The sequence below is a fragment of the Lagenorhynchus albirostris genome, chromosome 15 (assembly GCF_949774975.1).
Source record: "Lagenorhynchus albirostris chromosome 15, mLagAlb1.1, whole genome shotgun sequence".
In the NCBI taxonomy this organism is placed as follows: domain Eukaryota; kingdom Metazoa; phylum Chordata; class Mammalia; order Artiodactyla; family Delphinidae; genus Lagenorhynchus; species Lagenorhynchus albirostris.
This window is the reverse complement of record NC_083109.1, coordinates 81,660,225-81,677,891: the sequence shown is the minus strand read 5'-3', so window position 1 is coordinate 81,677,891 and position 17,667 is coordinate 81,660,225. Positions and strand designations below refer to the sequence as shown.

Here is a 17,667-nt window from a genome sequence, read left to right as displayed (position 1 = left end):
TCTGCCCTGCCCCAGCTAAGCCAATAAAGACCCTGTCTTGCCTGAGCGCTTACAAATCTGGGGCTGAACCTTAGGACAGATAGAATCCTGATTAGTAAAAGGGCCTTTGCTATGCCTCTCCCATGATAGGTGATTCAATAAATTAGTGGTTCATCAGCTCTCATCCCTTCCTGTTGTCTTTGAATATGTGCTGGCCCTAGTGAAGAGGTGTGAGGAGGTGGCAGACATGGTCCTGGCTTTTTAAAATCTTAGGAGTTACATATGCGTTTCCTTGGTGGGCGTAGACTCAAAGCAAGGGGGGGCTGGTGACTTATCCGGCTCCAAGTGTGGCCGCTCTTGCCACTCGAACCGGCCCCCCAGCCCCACCCCCAGGGCCAGGAGCCAGAGTGCCTGTCTCGGAAGAGCCTAAGTTTAAAAGTTTAAAACCAGCCCACGTGGTGAGAGGTGCAGTCAGCCTTAAGACGCGAGGGCAGAGAAGAGCGGAGGAATGTGAGGGCCAGGGGCGGAGGGGGGTGGGGGGCTGAAGGCGATCAGAACGCATGCGCAGGGCAAGGGCGAGGGAGGGCCTGGGAGTGGGGGAGGGGGGTGAGCGAGGGTCTTGGGGAAGGGGAGCGAACTGGCAGGGCCTTGGGTAGTCAGGAAACTCTGGCTTCTTCCAGGCTCGCGGTCCAGGCTGCTGTTTGTGTAGCGCTGCCTCTCTGCGGAGTCCACAGCGAAGTGTCTTCCAGGCACTTCCAGCCATCTCACGGGGGGAGTTACTATTATCATTCCCGTTTCACAGATGAGAAAACTGATACCCAGGAAGGAGAAGTAACTCACCCAAGGTCATCCTGCTGGTGATGGCAGAGCTGGAATCCGAATTCAGATCCGCGGACTTAAGGTTGCTCCAGCCCCCACTCTGTTCCGGGACTGCGGACCACCCCGGAGGCCAGGTTTCCCCAGCCGAGGGCCAGGTGAGCGGCGGGCGGCGGCGGGCCGAGAGGTGAGAACCCCCGCCCTCCCCTGCAGGGCCCCGAGGGCTCGGTGGGCTCTGCCGGGAGACGGAGCAGACCCTCGCCCGGCCTCGGGGGCCAACGGAAGGTCCGGACCGCGGGCCGCCTGGAGGGAAGCCCCGCCCGGGAGACTGGGAGACTGGGAGACCCCAACGGTGCCTCGGCAGAGGGACGGGAAACAATGGGGTGGGGGGCGGTGGCGAGCGGAGGTGGAGTCACGGGTTGGGAGGGGGAGGGCGAGGAAGAGGAAGAGGCCCCCCAAACCCCAAACATTACCGGCCGGCTGTTGGGACCCGCGGGGCTGGATCTGGGGGCTGATGGCCAGGTCAGCACCCATCTTTGGGTCTGGAAAATGTCACTGGGGCTTTGGGGCCACGGAAGGGTGGAGGGTGGTCAGCAGGAAGGAACCTCTGGCGGAACCTAAGCTAGTCTGCATTCCAAGTAGCCTCAAATTACTGGCGGGAAAAGTGGGGAGTGAGGCTCCTCGCGGCCCAGATGGTTCCCTCCTGGTCTCTTCCCGGTCCAGCCTGAGATGCGCTCTATGTTGCTCCTCTCGTTCTTCGCCCTATGTAGTCCTCATCTGTCCCTGGCATGCGCAGGGCCTGGGCCGGTGACAGGGCTGCCCTCGGGCTGGGCGCGATGGCTCAGGGAGACCCTGCCAGCGGGAACCCGGGCCCCGCGGAGCACGCAGCTCTTCTACTTTACAGTGCCATAGGTCCTTTTCAAAATAATAATGAAAACAATTGGTGAGAGTAGATGGCAGTAGTTTTGCTTTGTTTTGAATGCCCTTGGCAAAGTATAAAGTTGGTAGTTTTCTGTTCCCCCCATTCTCTCTCCCTGACCCCCACTTTTGGGAATCCCGAACTGAACTGCTGGCCAGTGGCGACTAGTGAAGAGGTGAGGAGGGAGGGGCAGCTGTGCAGGACTGTGGTCCCTGCCTCCACTCTGACTGAGCCTGGGATCCTGGACCAGTCCATTCTTCTTTCCAGCTGTTTCCGCATCAGTACAAAGGGTTCTCCAAATCCCCCTTTACATGAACATGTCTATGGTCCTTTGAGTCTGGCTCATATCAGTGTGTCCCCCAATTGTATATCCCTGGTGCACAGTCGTCCAGAGCCAGCACTGAGGGCTGCTCCATGCAGGACGCTGGCCTATCCCCGGAGAAAGGCCCACAAGGTCCCCCTCACTGGAGAGCAGCCTGGGGTGGGCAAGGGGACAGACAGCTAGGAGGTGGCTCCTGCCTCTCAGTCACCCCGGGGGGGGGAGAGGGGGGAGGGAAAGCGCTGTCCCGCGTGACAAGTTTATGTGTCTCTTCTCCCCAGTAGTTACCAAGAGCCTGCGAGTTCCTGTCTTTTTTCATCCCTGATTCTCCCCATTGGCCTAAGCTGGGCATGGGGCGCCCAGTAAGTACACAGTGCACTTTTGTGGAATGAATGGTTAATGGCTGGTGGCTGGGAGGGTCCATGGAGTGGACAGGACCAAGGTGAGCTTTGCAGAAGATGTGGGATTTAAAAGGTCTAGAGGTGAAGTGAGGGCACCGCACCCCCCTCCCCTGGGAAAGGCTGGAGGTGCTTGGCGTGACTGTGGTGTTCTGGGAATGAAGGGAGACATGGCGGGTGTGGAGGCAGGAGGCTGGGTGCGTGGGAAACTTTATGAAAGAAAAGCTGAGAAGGTGAGGAATGCTGAGGAGGTGGAAGTGTGGGAGAAATGGAGAAGCCGGCAGGAGCTCCAGGCTAGAGCGTGGGGAAAGGAGAGGGTGACTAAAATAGGGAAGACACCGAGCTCAGCTTTAGACACGTTGAGGTTCATTGTGGGGGCGGGGGGGCAGGAAGGGGCTCAGACCATCAACGGAAAATGTCCAGGGTTCTCTATTCCATCCAGAGGATGGGGGTCAAGATGCCGCCATGACTCCTACCTGGAGAGCTTTAGAGCCAGGACTCAAGGCTCTCTGGTCTTCATCCTCTTAGAGGACACCGAGGCCCTGAAGTTCAGGTGACTCATCAGTACTGGCCAGAGGGTGGAGGGAAGATCGAAAGGGAAGCTTTGCAGAGACAGCAGGATAAATTTTTCAGGGGGGAAGACCTGAAAAAAAGAAAATAATGAACAACAGAAAGAGGAGAGAGTGCTTTAGAAAGTTTCCAAGCACTCTGACAGCAGTCGGAGGTTAACAGTTGTTAACCCTTTTATAGACAGCAGATTTCCTCTGCCCTCTACCATCAGGCTTGTTCTGCTGTGGTGATCAGCAGATCTCAAAGCCTCAGACACTCCTTTCCCCCGGCTGCAGTGAGAGGGGCATCCGCATGGGGAGCGTGGAGGGGCCCCAGCGTGTGGGCACACACAGGGGCGGAGAGGAGAGGGAAACCCCTCACTCCGAGGGCCTTGTCTTGCGCACAGCAGTGCGCAGCTGCGAAGCTTGGTGCTGCCAGGCAGTCTGCTTAGGCAGGAGCCTCCAGGCCTGGCTCTGGGCATGACTTGGAAAGAAGGGCTGTTGTCTTGGGGTGTCCTCCACCTCCCATGTCCTGTCTCTCACCCCCTGATGTCACCATTCTGCACCGCCGTGTGGCCAGGGTCATTGGGGGCCACCTGGACAGGGCCCGCCCTGCCTGCCACACCCAGGCTTCCAACCGCCCCTCTCCTTCCCCTGCCAGCCTGGAGAGGAAAGCAGACTAGTTGAATACATTTGCCCTTGGGTGGTGGATGTGAATTTCCCTCAGGAATGCTTGCATTTTAGGAGAAGTTGGTGGCCCCTCACCCTCCAACTTTAACCAAACGCCTGGGCCCTAAGCACTGTGCTTGACACATTGTTGGCAGCATTTCACTTGGCCCTGGCAAGGACCTTACTAGGCAGGTGTTATTTCCTCTTTTTTCCAAATGGGGACCCAAGGTCCTGAGAGTTTTAGCCAGTTCCCCGAGGTTACCCAGCCAGCAAGTGATAAAGCTGGGACACAGTCACGGGCGTCCAGAACCAAATCCAGCTGTCGGCACTTAGCTTCCACATCACAGGTGCTCCTTCCAAGAAGACATCCTTAATGACAGCTGGTGGTGATGGAGAAGTTATGAGGGATCCTTAACTGAGGGTCTTGACCTCCAGGCCTAGAGGGTACCTAGGGCTTCAGGAGGGTCTGTGAAACTCTAAAACTATTTTTAAAACTTTCTGTGTGCATATTTTCTGCTCATTTTTCAGCAGAGGGCTCCTCCAGGCCAGGTGGACCCCTGTCCGTCTATACCCCAGGTCCTGAGAAAAGGCCAGTCACTGAGCAAAGGCACTTCAGGCCCTGGTTTTAATCTCTGCCCTGGTCCTCATTCTGAAATCTCAAAAGGCACATAGTAGCTGACAGCTGACTGGAGAGGTTCTTCTGTGGCCAGTGGGTGGGTGTCAACAGAACTGAGAGGTTAGAACTTTAGATCTGGGAGAGGTGGACATTTTACAGAGGTGGAAATTGAGGCTCAAAGAAGGGACCCCACACGCTCAAGATTGCCCAGTGAATTAGTGGAAGAAAATGTTTTATGCATTGTTTAGGCCTACTGAAGAGGTCTGTAAGGCTGTAAGTTTAATCAAGGCAAAGAAATCAACATTTCTCGAGCCTCACGTGTGCTAACATGTCCACGGGCATCATCTCCTTCACCCCGTGCTGCGTGAGGACCCCCCCTTCATTGTTCCCCTCCACAGGTGATGCTGACATTAGAGGACAAAGACATGAAGGGGTTCACCTGGGCCATAGCCCCTGCCTTGACCTCCCTGGGCTACCTGCTTATACTGCTGGTCTCCATCTTCCCCTTCTGGGTTCGTCTGGTGAACGAGGAGTCCCAGGAAGTGTTTTTCAGTGGCCTCTTTGAGAACTGCTTCCATATCAAGTGCTGGAAGCCACGACCCTTACCCGGTATGGGGGAAATGGAGGCGGGGATGGGGGCTTGGGAGACGGGACCAGCGTGGGCATTGGGGGGTGACAGAGGACTGGTGGGGGCAGCTAGGACAGAACTGAATTCGCCCCTGCCTTCTCCTCACTAGAGTCCATTAGCGCCACCCCCCCCCCGCCCCCCGCTAGTTGTGATGCCCACTGTTACCTCCTGGGATTGCCAGACATCCCCTGTGGGGGCAGTACTGCCCTTGCTAGAGAACCACTGGTTTAATCCCAGGGTAGGTTCTAGGATATCTGGGTCTTCAACACCTTTGTCTCTTTGTCCCTCCCCCAGCCGCTCACCTCTGCACGCTCAGGAGGTCATACAGACTCACCTTAACAAGGTCTGAATCATGCCAACAGTAGGAGAATGAATTCCCCTCGATCCTCGGTCTGTTTCACTACTGCTGTTAACGTGGATAATTAAATAGGGGTGTGAGGGGCTCCCTTGCAGAGTTCAGAATATCCTGACCTCACAGAGTTCTGATTTTCCACCAGTGACTCTTTCAGTGTGACCAGTGCGGATGCAGTTCTTCACATTTCCACATGCAACAAATTTTATCACGACAGTTTCATTTTATGTTGTTTATTAAAGCCACCGTTTTTCCCCAAACAATACATGGTTTTCCCCTACGCTTTGATACAACCAGATTCATGTAACAGTATTTGTTAAGAATTGGTTAATAATTTCAGTGTCTGAAATTGCCCATCTAACTTTTTTTTCATGTCATGGGGAACAAGATGGTGGGCCCAGGGCATGCTTGGGGGCAAAGCAGTCGGGTCGGAGCCTTGGTCCCAGGCCACGCTTTGGGACCTGATGGCGACCCAGCTCCGGGGCCACCCCTGCCCGGGCGCTGCAGGGCTCTGCCCTCTGGGCCAGGGTGCCCGGCGCCAGCCCGCTCTCCCTCCCTCCCCTGCAGTTTACATCATCGTGGGCCGTGTTTTCCTGCTGTCCGCTGTCATCTTGTCTTTCCTCACCACCATCGTCATGGTGTCCTTTGCATCTCGGCTCTTTCCGAGGACCCGGAAGCACAATCTCGTGTCAGCCTTCATCAGCTTCCTCACAGGTGGGGAGCAGCAGGCGGGCCCCAGCCTTGTGGGTGGGGGATCTGGGGAGACGGCAGGAGATGGGGGGTGGGTGGTCTCTGGAGAGGGGATTTTTTAGGGCCCCTCTCCTCCACTGCCCTCTCAATGAGGTAGCCCACCCCAACCCGCCCCCTCAGGGTTTGTGATTCCCCCGCTTTGGGGCTCATCCTAACTGCACTCCCAGCGGACACAGTCCTCACAGCCTTGGCTTGGTGTCATCTGTCTGGGGGTCTTTTCCCCATAATCTCTATCCCAGCAACTGTCATAGAATCTGGTACAGGGTTATAATAGAATTGAAATATAGAATATAAATGAAATACAAATGTTTCTTGGATGAATGAATGGAAGAGATCATCTCTGCCCTCTGGAACCTTTTGACTTTAAAAGGCTGACCAAGGCCCTACCCTGGGAGGCTCCCATCAGATGGAGGAGGTGGAACGCTCACAGTGGGAAAATCAGGTTGAGTTTCATCCAAAGCGTCACACCCAGGGGGCCCCATCTGGAGTCAGCCAAGAGCACAGGCACAGAGGGTACCCGGGAAGGGGATTTCTGATCATGGGGCCCCTGGGAGGTGAGGCACATGGGCTTTAAGATGAGTTGGGAAGGAGGGCGAGACAGGCATGTGGGGTGGAGGTTATTGGCTCTGAAGGGGCAAGGGTGCGGGCAGGAGCCACAGGTGTAGGAAGGCTAGAGTGGAGGAGTGGAGGTGGGAGCCACGGGAGGAGAGCAAGGCTGCCGCCCTGTGACCCACAGGGGCCTGTGCCTTCCTGGCCTTGTTGCTGCATGCCCTGGAGATCCGGAGTCTGCGGATGAAGCCCAGCCCCCCGCAGTTCTTCGTGCAGTGGCCTTACTACGTCCTGGGCTTTAGCATCCTTCTGTTCCTAGTGGCTGGTGAGTGTCCCAGGGCTGGTGCCCTCTCCCTGCCCTCTGTCTGGATTCAGGAGCTGTGGACGCTCTAGAGCTGTGCTGTTCAAAACCGTAGTCACTTGTGGCTATTTAATTAAAATGAAATCAAGTTAGAAATTGAGTTCCTCAGTCACGCCAGCCACATTTCACATGTTCAAAAACCACATTATTATGTGCCTAGTGGCTTCCACATTGGACGGTGCGGATGCAGAAGTTTCTACTGGACAGCACTGCTTTAGGGCCTCAGCCCTGTCCCCCACCCTCGTCCTCCCCATTCTTATGCTCCTTGACTTTAGAACCAAACTTGCACACTTTCATACTCTCCCTTACCACCATCCCGGTTCCTAAGGCTTTCTATTCCTGTCTCTTTATCTTGAAATCTGTGATCTTATTCCTCACTCAGTCGCTTTTTCTTTACCAACCGTCATCATCGAAATTCTTAATCCCATCTAATTTTGTCCCTACTCCTAATCTTCTTCCCACTATTTTAACCTGACCCATGATCAGAACCTATTTTAACTTGATTTTATTATACATTGAATATATAACAAAGAATGTTTATAGTATATCTGTAAGATACAAGTAATTGTAAATAAACTGTACACCCATATTTCCACCATATAGCTTGAGAACTAGCCACGTTTTGTCGAATCCATCGTTTATAAGTTACACCCTTATTTTATGTACCACTGAGAAAGAAAAATTGATACCAAGTATAATTCTAAGGTGCTAGAGCTTGTAAGGTACATCCTCATTTCAGAGATTTTAAAATGTGAAAAAAAAATGGGTTTGTCAAAATTAACGAAACATGTTAGAACATTAAGTATTCAATATCTTTGAAGTCTTCCCCCCTCTACCATGTGGCTGTTCCTGGTCACTTCCTCTTCTCTCCCCTCTGGATTCAATTCTTCAGAAATTTATGCCAATCATGTTTACTACACATATATATCCTTAAACAAGGTACTATTTAGTTTTGCATGCTTTAAAGCTTAATATGAATGTAATCAAACTGTGTTTTTCCTTCTGGAGTTTGCTATGTTTGATCAGCATAATCTTGAGATTCCTCCATGTTAATATGAGGAACTAAGCTTCATTCATTTTTACCACCTTGATTATTTAATTGTATAACTAAGCTTTCCTGTAGAAGCATGGCATTTCTCTATGGGAGAATTTTAAGTTTATGACTGAGTTTCTTTCATGATTATAGGACTATTCAGATATTTTATTTCTTCTTGAGTCAGTTTTGGTAATTTATATATTTCTCTAAGTTTATACATTTTATCTAAGTTTTAAATTTTATTGACATAAAATTACTCAATGTTTTCTGTTTTAACTTTTAATTTGTGCTGCATCTGTAGTTATGTACTTTAAAAAAAATTTTTTTTGGCTGCGTTGCGTCTTCATTGCTGTGCGCGGGCTTTCTCTAGTTGTGGTGAGAGGGGGCTACTCTTCGTTGTGGTGCGTGGGCTTCTCATTGCGGTGGCTTCTCTTGTTGTGGAGCATGGGGTCTAGGTGTGCGAGCTTCAGTAGTTGCAGCACGGGGGCTTCAGTAGTTGGGGCTCGCGGACTTTAGTGCTCAGGCTCAGTAGTTGTGGCGCATGGGCTTAGTTGCTCGGTGGCATGTGGGATCCTCCCGGACCAGGGATCGAACCGTGTCCCCTGCATTGGCAGGTGGATTCTTAACCACTGCGCCACCAGGGAAGTCGCTGTAGTTATGTACTTCTTTCACACCTAATTTTCTCTTTTTTCATTACTATGTTTGTTAGAGGTTTATCAGGTTTTTTTTAGTGTTTTCAAAAAACCAGCATCTTAGCTTTCTTGAAAACAAACCTTGTTTGTTTTCTATTTAATTACTTTTTGCTTCTTATTTTGAACTTCCCTCCCTACTACTTTTTTGTGTATTTATTCTGCTGTTCCTTTTTCAGCTTCCTAAATCAGGATCTAAGCTCATTGATTATTTCTTCTTTTCTAAGTAGGCATTTAAAGCTTCAGCTGCCCTCTAAGAATTGCATCTTTATTTGCAGCTCTCATTTTGATGTGTAATATCTTTTGTTGTTGTTTGATTTCAGATATTTTCTTGTTCCCCTTATGATTTTTTCTTTGATCCGTGAATTATTTAAAAATATACTTTTAAATTTCTAAGCATAGAATTTTTATTGTATCTTGGTGATAATGATTTTAACTTAGTTTCAATTTGATGAGAGATCATGGTTTATATAGTCCTAATATTTTCAGATTTATTAACTTGCTTTATAGCCTAGTCTGAGGTCCGTTTTCATGTCTCATGGTGAATGCAACCTTTTATCTATAAACATTACATCAAGCTTTTTTATTATCTTGTTTAAACCTTGATTTAAAATTGCTATATTTTACTAGTGGATTGAACTTTTTATCATCATGCTGTGATACTTTTTATTTCTTATAATGCTTTTTGTTGTAAAGTCTGTTTTATCTGATATTACTATAACTACCTCTACATTCTTTAGGTTATTATTTGCCTGTTACGTCTTTTACTTTAAACCTGTCTCTGTCTTCACGTTTTGGATGTCTCTTATAGATAGCTTATGATTGGATTTTTTTCATCTAGTCTTATTATACCTTTGTCTTTTATCTGGAGCATTTAGTTGATTTACATTTGTTGTGACTACTGATATATTTGTAGTTTTTCGACCACCTTAGTTTGTGCTTTCAGTTTTTTCTGCTCCCCACCCTCTACCTCACTTGCCTTGCTTTGGGTTGATTGAATTTTATGTATATAATTCTCATTACATTTCCTCCCTCGTTAGTTTGGAAATTATACGGTCTGTTTTCATTTGTGTCATAGTTACTCTTGACATTTTAACATGCTTAGTTAATCAGCATATTTATTCTCTTCATAAATAATTCAAGGCCCCTCCCCCCAACTTATATGGTATTTTGTCCAGTGTTTTGGTTTCTTCTGTTTTTTAAAAAAATTCTATACATTATTATTATTATTATTTTATGCATTTAATACTTGTTTAAATTTACCCACATATTTACCAATTTAGCTGCTCATCAAACCTCAGACCTTCTATCTAAGATCATTATCCTGAAGTACATCCTTTATAATGATTTTTTAATAACTTTTTAGTTTATATTGGAGTATAGTTGATTAACAATGTTGTGTTTCAGGTGTACAGCAAAGTGATTCATTTATACATGTATCTATGCTTTTTCAAATTCTTTTCCCATTTAGGTTGTTACATAATATTGAGCAGAGTTCCCTGTGCTATACAGTAGGTCCTTGTTGGTTATCTATTTTAGATATAGCAGTGTGTACCTGTCAATCCTAAACTCCCTAACTATCCCTCCCTCAACCCTTCCCTCCTGGTAACCATAAGTTTGTTCTCTAAGTCTGTGAGTCTGTTTCTGTTTTGTAAATAAGTTCATTTATATCATTTTTTTAATAATGATAATGACTCTACTTTTGACAATTAATGTATTTTATTTATTTATTTATTTATTTAGGGCTGTGTTGGGTCTTCGTTTCTGTGCGAGGGCTTTATCTAGTTGCAGCAAGCGGGGGCCACTCTTCATTGGGATGTGTGGCCCTCTCACTACCACGGCCTCTCTTGTTGAGGAGCACAGGCTCCAGACGCGCAGGCTCAGTAGTTGCGGCTCACGGGCCTAGTTGCTCCGCGGCATGTGGGATCTTCCCAGACCAGGGCTCGAACCCGTGTCCCCTGCATTAGCAAGCAGATTCTCAACCACTGCGCCACCAGGGAAGCCCTCATTTTTTTTTTTTGCCTTTTTTTTTTTTTTGGTACGCAGGCCTCTCACTGCTGTGGCCTCTCCCGTTGCGGAGCACAGGCTCCGGACGTGCAGGCTCAGCGGCCATGGCTCACGGGCCCAGGCGCTCCGTGGCATGTGGGATCATCCCGGACCGGGGCACGAACCCGTGTCCCCTGCATGGCAGGCGGACCCCCAACCACTGCGCCACCAGGGAAGCCCTTTTTTGCCTTTTTTAATGAGGGTCAGTTAGAGATACACTGTCTCATATTTTGTTTGTATGAAATTATCTTTCATTTTTGTTTATTAAAGTTAGTTTTGCTGAATATACATTTTGAAGTTAACAGTTATTCTCTCAGCATTCAAGATATTATTCTATTACTTTCCCACTTCTGTTCTTATTGTTGAGAAGTTGGCTCTCTTTAAAAATATCATTCTTTTTGAGGCAACTTTTTTTTCTCTGAGACTTTTTTTGGTATTTTGCAGGGTATGGATGTTTGTGTTATGATTTGATGTGTGAACTGAAGCTGAGGAGTGATATCTTTCAGCATTTGTAAAACATTTTTATCTCCTCCCCATTTTCTTTCCCTTTCTTTTTGTCCTTTGTGGAACTCCAGGAAGATTTCTGTTAGACCTTGTTACTCTATCCTGCATGTCTTAATTTCTCTTTCATATTTTCTGTCTTTGTCATTCTGGGCTGCATTGTGAATACCTTATATAGATGTATCTTCAAGTTTACCCATTCACTTTTTTAAAAAAGATTTATTTATTATTATCATTATTTTTTAAATGTATTTTTGGCTGCATTGGGCCTTAGTTGTGGCACGCGGGCTTCTCTCTAGTTGTGGCATGTGGGTTTTCTCTTCTCTAGTTGTGGTGCACAGGCTCCAGGGCGTGTGGGCTCTATAGTTGTAGTGCACCGGTTCCAGAGCCGTGGGCTCTGTGGTTTGCGGCACGCGGGCTCTAGTTGAGGCACGCGAGCTCAGTAGTTGTGGCATGCAGGCTTGGTTGCCCCACGGCATGTGGGATCTTAGTTCCCTGAGCGGGGATCAAACCGACGTCCCCTGCATTGCAAGGTGGATTGTTTACCACTGGACCACCAGGGAAGTCTCTACCCATTCACTTTTTAGCTGTGTCTGGTCTATTTAACCTAGCCATTAAATTTTTATTTCAGTTAATCTATTTTATAACTAGAAGTTGTATTTTCCTGTATATCTTGTTACTTTTATGCTTTTTTCCTCATATTCAAAATATGTTCTCTGAATATATTTTTATTATACATGTTAAACATACTTATTTTATATTCTGTGTCTTATAAGTTTAACAACTGAAATATTTGCTGCTGTTTCTACAGCTGTTTCTATAGGCTCTTGCTGTGGTACCTTGTTTCTTGGTATGGTCTGTGGATTTTGACTGTGAACTCATTTTCCTTGGAAAATTTTTTTGTTGTCGTTGTTGGAAATTATTTGAGGCCTATATTTAAAGTGTTTCCTCAAAAAAGGATTTGCATTTGCTTCTGCCCGGTGCTTGGGTGCAGAACTACCAAAATGCTTAGGTATTGTTAGTTTAGCTGCAGACCCACATAAGAGCTAGCCTGTGTTTGCGAAATCTCAGTCAATGCAGGTAACTTTGCAGTTCCAGTTTCATGTGGCCGACTCTTATTAGATTTCCCCACTGTGAGCAGGACCTGGGCTTTCCTTTTATTTTTTCCGTGTCCTGAAAGGCCAGCAGAATGGAAACTCAGGGTCACCTGGGTTGAGCACGTGTCTCCAAGGCGAAGGCTAATTGTGTGGTTGCTTTAACCCTTCAGATTCCTGTTATCACTATGGTTTTGGCATCTAAGAATGTCTTACTCTGATGTCAGCTTGATGATGCATTTATAAATAATAGGTTTTCGAAGAAATATTTAGAATTTTTGTTGTGTTTAGTGGGAGAGTAGCTAGTCTGCTATAAAGCTGAAAATAGTTGTCTTTTGTCTTTGTCTTAGCCGTAATACAACATTTATTATCCACTCAAGATATCTCTGTTTGTTCTTATGAACATTGATCCTCTTCTTCCTTTCTTTCACTTACTGAGGGTCTTGAGTGAGTTGGCCATGAAGAGGCCTGGGCTTTGTGTTTGACCTTCCTCTCTGAAACCTTGTTTTCTTACCTATTAATGGTTAGACAATTGCTAAGATGCCTTCCAGCACTGGCCACGGTTCCATGAGTTTATCCATCTATTTGTATGCCTTGTCCTTTTATTGGAGGGGAGAACTAGGAGGGCAGGTGCAGACCAGAGGGAGTCAGGTCAGAGGAGGGAGTTTCCGACCTCTAGGGCAGGCACTGAGCTTGACACTCTCTCACCTGACCCAAACTTTTGCTGTCACCCAGGTGCCATCTGCCTCGTTCAAGAAACAGCCTGCCTTAGCTGTCATTTGTTGCCCATTTCCCAGAGTACTGAGGAGACCCAAGAGATCTCGCACCTGGAAAACGTGGAGAGTTTGGGAGGAGAGCTGAGCTCCATACAGAGGGAGACGCTGCTGAAGGAGGAAACAGTTATCTAGACCAAGATAGTCTGTGCCCTGCCCTTCATCAAGCTGTGTGAGTGCACACGTGTCACTGTGTGTGGCTCCCCTGCCTCCACCAGTCTCTGCTACTTTTGATGAGGCTCTTGAGTGTCAAATTAACCCTCCACTTCCCCTACTCAAAGTGATTCTATCTTGCGTGTGTTTGAAATTTGTTAAAAGTTTTCTGAATTCTTCTGAGCTTTCTGAGTGATTTTTTTGGACAAGTGTTTTCAATAAAACGATGACTACTGTCTGTTAATCCATGCCTCAAAAAACAAACAGGGGACTTCCCTGGTGGTCCAGTGGTTAAGACTCTGAGCTTCCAGTGCAGGGGGCACAGGTTCGATCCCTGGTTGGGGAACTAAGATCCCACATGCCACACAGCATGGCCAAAAAACAAACAAATGAACAAACAAAACACAACAAAACACCAGCCTGCAGCCTAGAGGGCAGGAAGGGAGGGAGGAATATTAGGAAATGATCAAGTGACGTGAGTTTTGTAAAATAAAAACTGAACAGAGTATGACCACCCCACTGTTCCAGCCATGCTGATCTCCCAGTTGTGGCTTTCCATACTCATTCTGCTGGTTTAGGGTGGTCTGGCCCACCGTTACATATTTGAGAGTTTGTAGATTTTCTCTATGCCTACTTCTATATTGTTCCTATAGGGTTTTGTGAGGTGGAAAGTGAAAAGACTGGAACTAGGCTGTCATCATCTCCCTATAAGAAAGAAACTCCCAAGATACCTTTTGGAGAGAAATGTAATAAAATACTAAAAACAATCTAACTAAAACACCTAGTGCCTGTTCTTCAGGTGTGTATGTCCAACATAGGTAAAATCGGAGTCCCTGAGGAAGAAAATGGAAATAAAGGAACAGAACAAGTATTTAAAACTAAAATTCAAGAAAACTTTACTGAAATAAAGTTCCTTTCTATTGAAAAGGAATCTATTGGAAGGAGTAACATCTGCTTAGGAAAACTGATATGAGATGATCAACCTCTTCCATGATGGGACAATGCTTTATTATTATTATTATTATTTACTGGAATAGACACTCTGGAACAAAGCATGGCCCCATTGTGGAAGGCCTAGAGCCTCTTCCTTCATGCACAAATACTGGCATACTATGCAAAATTACTAGACATGAAGAAATGTGACCGACAAGAGAATAAACAACCAATAGAAGCAGATGACAGAATGATCCAAATATTGGATTTCGCAGATACACACTTTAAAATAACTATTATTAAGCTATTATTAATGTGTTAAAGAAATTTAAAAAAAGTGCAAAAATTTCAAAAAATGGAGAACACTCTACCGAAATGCCATTTCTCCCCGTGAGATTTGCAAGAATCAAAAGTTTGATGCAACATGTTGTGTTGGCTAACCTGTGGGGAAATAGGCACCATCATACATGGCAGATGGAAGTGCAAAATGAACAAACAAAACAGCCCTCCTGAGGGGAATCTGGCAATACCTACAAAACTGCAGAAACAGTAATGCTTTAACCCAAACCAAAGTCTCAATTTAAGGATTTATCCAACAGGTATACCTGCACACATCTTTAAGAATGACATAGGTGCAGGGTGATTAATTGCTGCAGCTTTTGATGTAACAAATGATTAGGAGCAACTCAAATGCTCATCAACAGGGGACACTTGAAATAAATTATGTTACATCCACACCAGCTTAAATAAAAAAAGAATGAGAAAGGTCTCTAAGTACTGATATGGAATATTTTCTAGGACATATTACATGATAAAAAGCAAGGTATCTAGTATATTTCCTTTCGTGTAAGAAAAGGGGAGAAGGTAGGGAAATATGTGAATATTAGTATTTGCAAATAAATACTTAAAGACCGTATAATAAATGAATGAATCTTTAGAGATGGGGGTAGATTAAGAAATGGGGTGGAGGCTTCCCTGGTGGCACAGTGGTTGAGAATCCTCCTGCCAATGCAGGGGACACGGGTTCGAGCCCTGGTCCAGGAAGATCCACATGCCGTAGAGCAACTAAGCCCGTGTGCCGCAACTACTGAGCCAGCGCTCTAGAGCCTGCGAACCACAACTACTGAGCCCACGTGCTGCAACTACTGAAGCCCGTGCGCCTAGAGCCCGTGCTCTGCAACAAGAGAAGCCACTGTGGGCTTCCCTGGTGGCGCAGTGGTTGAGAGTCCGCCTGCCGATGCAGGGGACACGGGTTCGTGCCCCGGTCCGGGAAGATCCCACATACCGCGGAGCGACTGGGCCTGTGAGCCATGGCCGCTGAGCCTGCGCGTCCGGAGCCTGTGATCCGCAATGGGAGAGGCCACAACAATGAGAGGCCCGCGTACCGCAAAAAAAATAAAAAAAGAAAGAAAAAAAGAGAAGTCACTGCAATGAGAAGCCCGCGCACCGCAACGAAGAGTAGCCCCCGCTCGCCGCAATTAGAGAAAGCCCGTGTACGGCAATGAAGACCCAAAACAGCCAAAAATAAATAAATAAATTTATATTTTAAAAAATGGGGTGGGTGGAGTGGGCAGAGGGAGGAGTAATAGTTCTGTGTGTAACTTCTTATATGAGTTTGGCTCTTGAATCATGTACATGTATTACCTATTCAAAAATTCATATTAAATCTTAAAGGGTAAGTTGGGTAATATAAGTCAAATATCCAACACTGTCCATACCAGCACTCTGAACTCCTATAACCTTCATTTCTATCGTTAATGCTAAAACAACGTTCACATCTGCCATTTCACTCTGTCCTGCTAAAGACAGGCCAGCTATGATTCTACCCATTTTCTTATTAAAGAACCAGAGAGGTGAAGCCCTCTGATGTTCAGTACAGGTTTTTAAAATTTTAAAGTAAACTCTGCTGCCTCTTAACCTGTTTCCTCTTTATGGTCATGACAACAACTCCCGGCTTTCTGTATTTCACCATGTAACCTCATCTCTTCTGTCTCTTGTCAGATAATTTTCTTCCTCTCTCCCTCTGCATCTGTCCCTTTCTCCTTCCATTCCTCCCTTTTTCCCTTCTTCTTTCTTGCCCCGCCCCCATGCTCTCAATTAATTCAGTACCATGTTCTTTGCCAAAAAAAAAAAAAAAAAAAGCCTTCATTTGCTCATCTTCCTGAAATCTGCCTTCTTTCTGACAATGCCATTTCCCTAGCAATCCTTAGTTCTAGTCTGGTCTCTCAGGGCCAGGAGCATGAGGTCAGACTTTATCTGGTTTCTTTTGCAGTTTTCAGGGTAACATTCTTAATTTTTCTCCAACAATCTCTTCTTTAAACCATGGGAAATTACGGTCAGTGATATAGAAAATCTCTTCCAGATGCAAAAGCACAACATAAAACTGCAGTAATTAAAACAGTTTGGCAGGTCCTGACACAGGATACAGATAGATTACAGAACAGAATAAGAGTACTAATATAAAGCCTACTTTATAGAGGAATATAATATTTGATAAAATTAACCTTTTAAATCAGGAAGGATTATTATTATTATTATTTTTGCGGTATGCGGGCCTCTCACTGTTGTGGCCTCTCCCGTTGTGGAGCACAGGCTCCGGACGCACAGGCTCAGTGGCCATGGCTCACGGGCCTAGCCGCTCCGTGGCATGTGGGATCTTCCTGGACCGGGGCACGAACCCGTGTCCCCTGCATCGGCAGGCGGACTCTCAACCACTGCGCCACCAGGGAAGCCCAGGAAGGGTTATTGATCCTTCAGTAAATGGTTGAGGAAAACTTGCTAGCCATTTGGAAAAAAAAAAAAAGGCTGGCTGGATTTTCTTTTTTCTTTTTTTCCTTTGATCAGAATGCATTTCCGACAGAGCTCAGATTTAACCTAACAATAAATGTCTTAGAAGTGCGTACAGGGGATTTAAAAAATCATCTTGGAGGATGGAAGGCACAAAATGGAGAAGATTTAAAGAAAAAGGAAGGATTAATTTGAATATGTAAAACGTATAATATTGTGCAGTGCACAGAGTTCCATTAAGAAAGACAAAAGGCAAATAGGAAAATATTTGCAAAACATTTGAAAAAGGGCCATTTTCCTTAATTTTCAAAAAACTCATATATCAGTAAGAAAGAGATAAACAAACCCAACAGAAACAGAGGAAAGGGTAAAAACAGCCAGTTTGCAGAAAAGGAAATACAAGTAGCTAATGAAGGTAGGAAAAACGACTTCACTTATAATTAAGAAGTCAAAACAAAAATGTGGGCATCACTGATTTCACTCATCAGATTGGCAAAGATGAAAAAGTTTGATGACATCCAGCGTTCATGAGATTGTGGGAGAATGAACGCTATCCCCCACTGTTTGTGAGAGTGGAAATTGGTGCAGACTCTTTGCAGGATAATTTGGCAGTAGCTGACAAAATTTAAAATGCATGTGACTTTTAGATCCCGTAATTCCATTTATGGGAACTCATCCTTTAGATTTATTTGCCAAAAAGTGCACAAGGAATTCTGTATGACGATGTTCATCCAGGTTTCTGGTAAATCCG

The 17,667-nt window shown here is 46.2% G+C and overlaps 1 protein-coding gene across 9 annotated transcripts in view; it reads left to right on the top strand.

The window, feature by feature from the left end:
- Positions 1-13,394, top strand: part of TMEM225B (transmembrane protein 225B) — a 44,555-nt gene extending 31,161 nt beyond the window's left edge. For 2 of the 9 annotated variants that reach the window (XM_060123511.1, XM_060123512.1), the window contains exons 2-7: positions 782-953; positions 2,318-2,395; positions 4,663-4,873; positions 5,812-5,958; positions 6,731-6,868; positions 13,006-13,394. In XM_060123511.1, the coding sequence (XP_059979494.1) occupies positions 840-953; positions 2,318-2,395; positions 4,663-4,873; positions 5,812-5,958; positions 6,731-6,868; positions 13,006-13,178 (861 nt within the window). In that variant the 5' untranslated portion in view covers positions 782-839 and the 3' untranslated portion in view covers positions 13,179-13,394. Of the gene's footprint in view, positions 1-781; positions 983-1,216; positions 1,890-2,314; positions 2,396-4,662; positions 4,874-5,811; positions 5,959-6,730; positions 6,869-13,005 lie in introns of those variants that run through there. The other 7 variants (XM_060123518.1, XM_060123514.1, XM_060123516.1 and 4 more) reach the window with 7 other exon arrangements.
- The last annotated feature ends 4,273 nt before the right edge of the window (positions 13,395-17,667 follow it).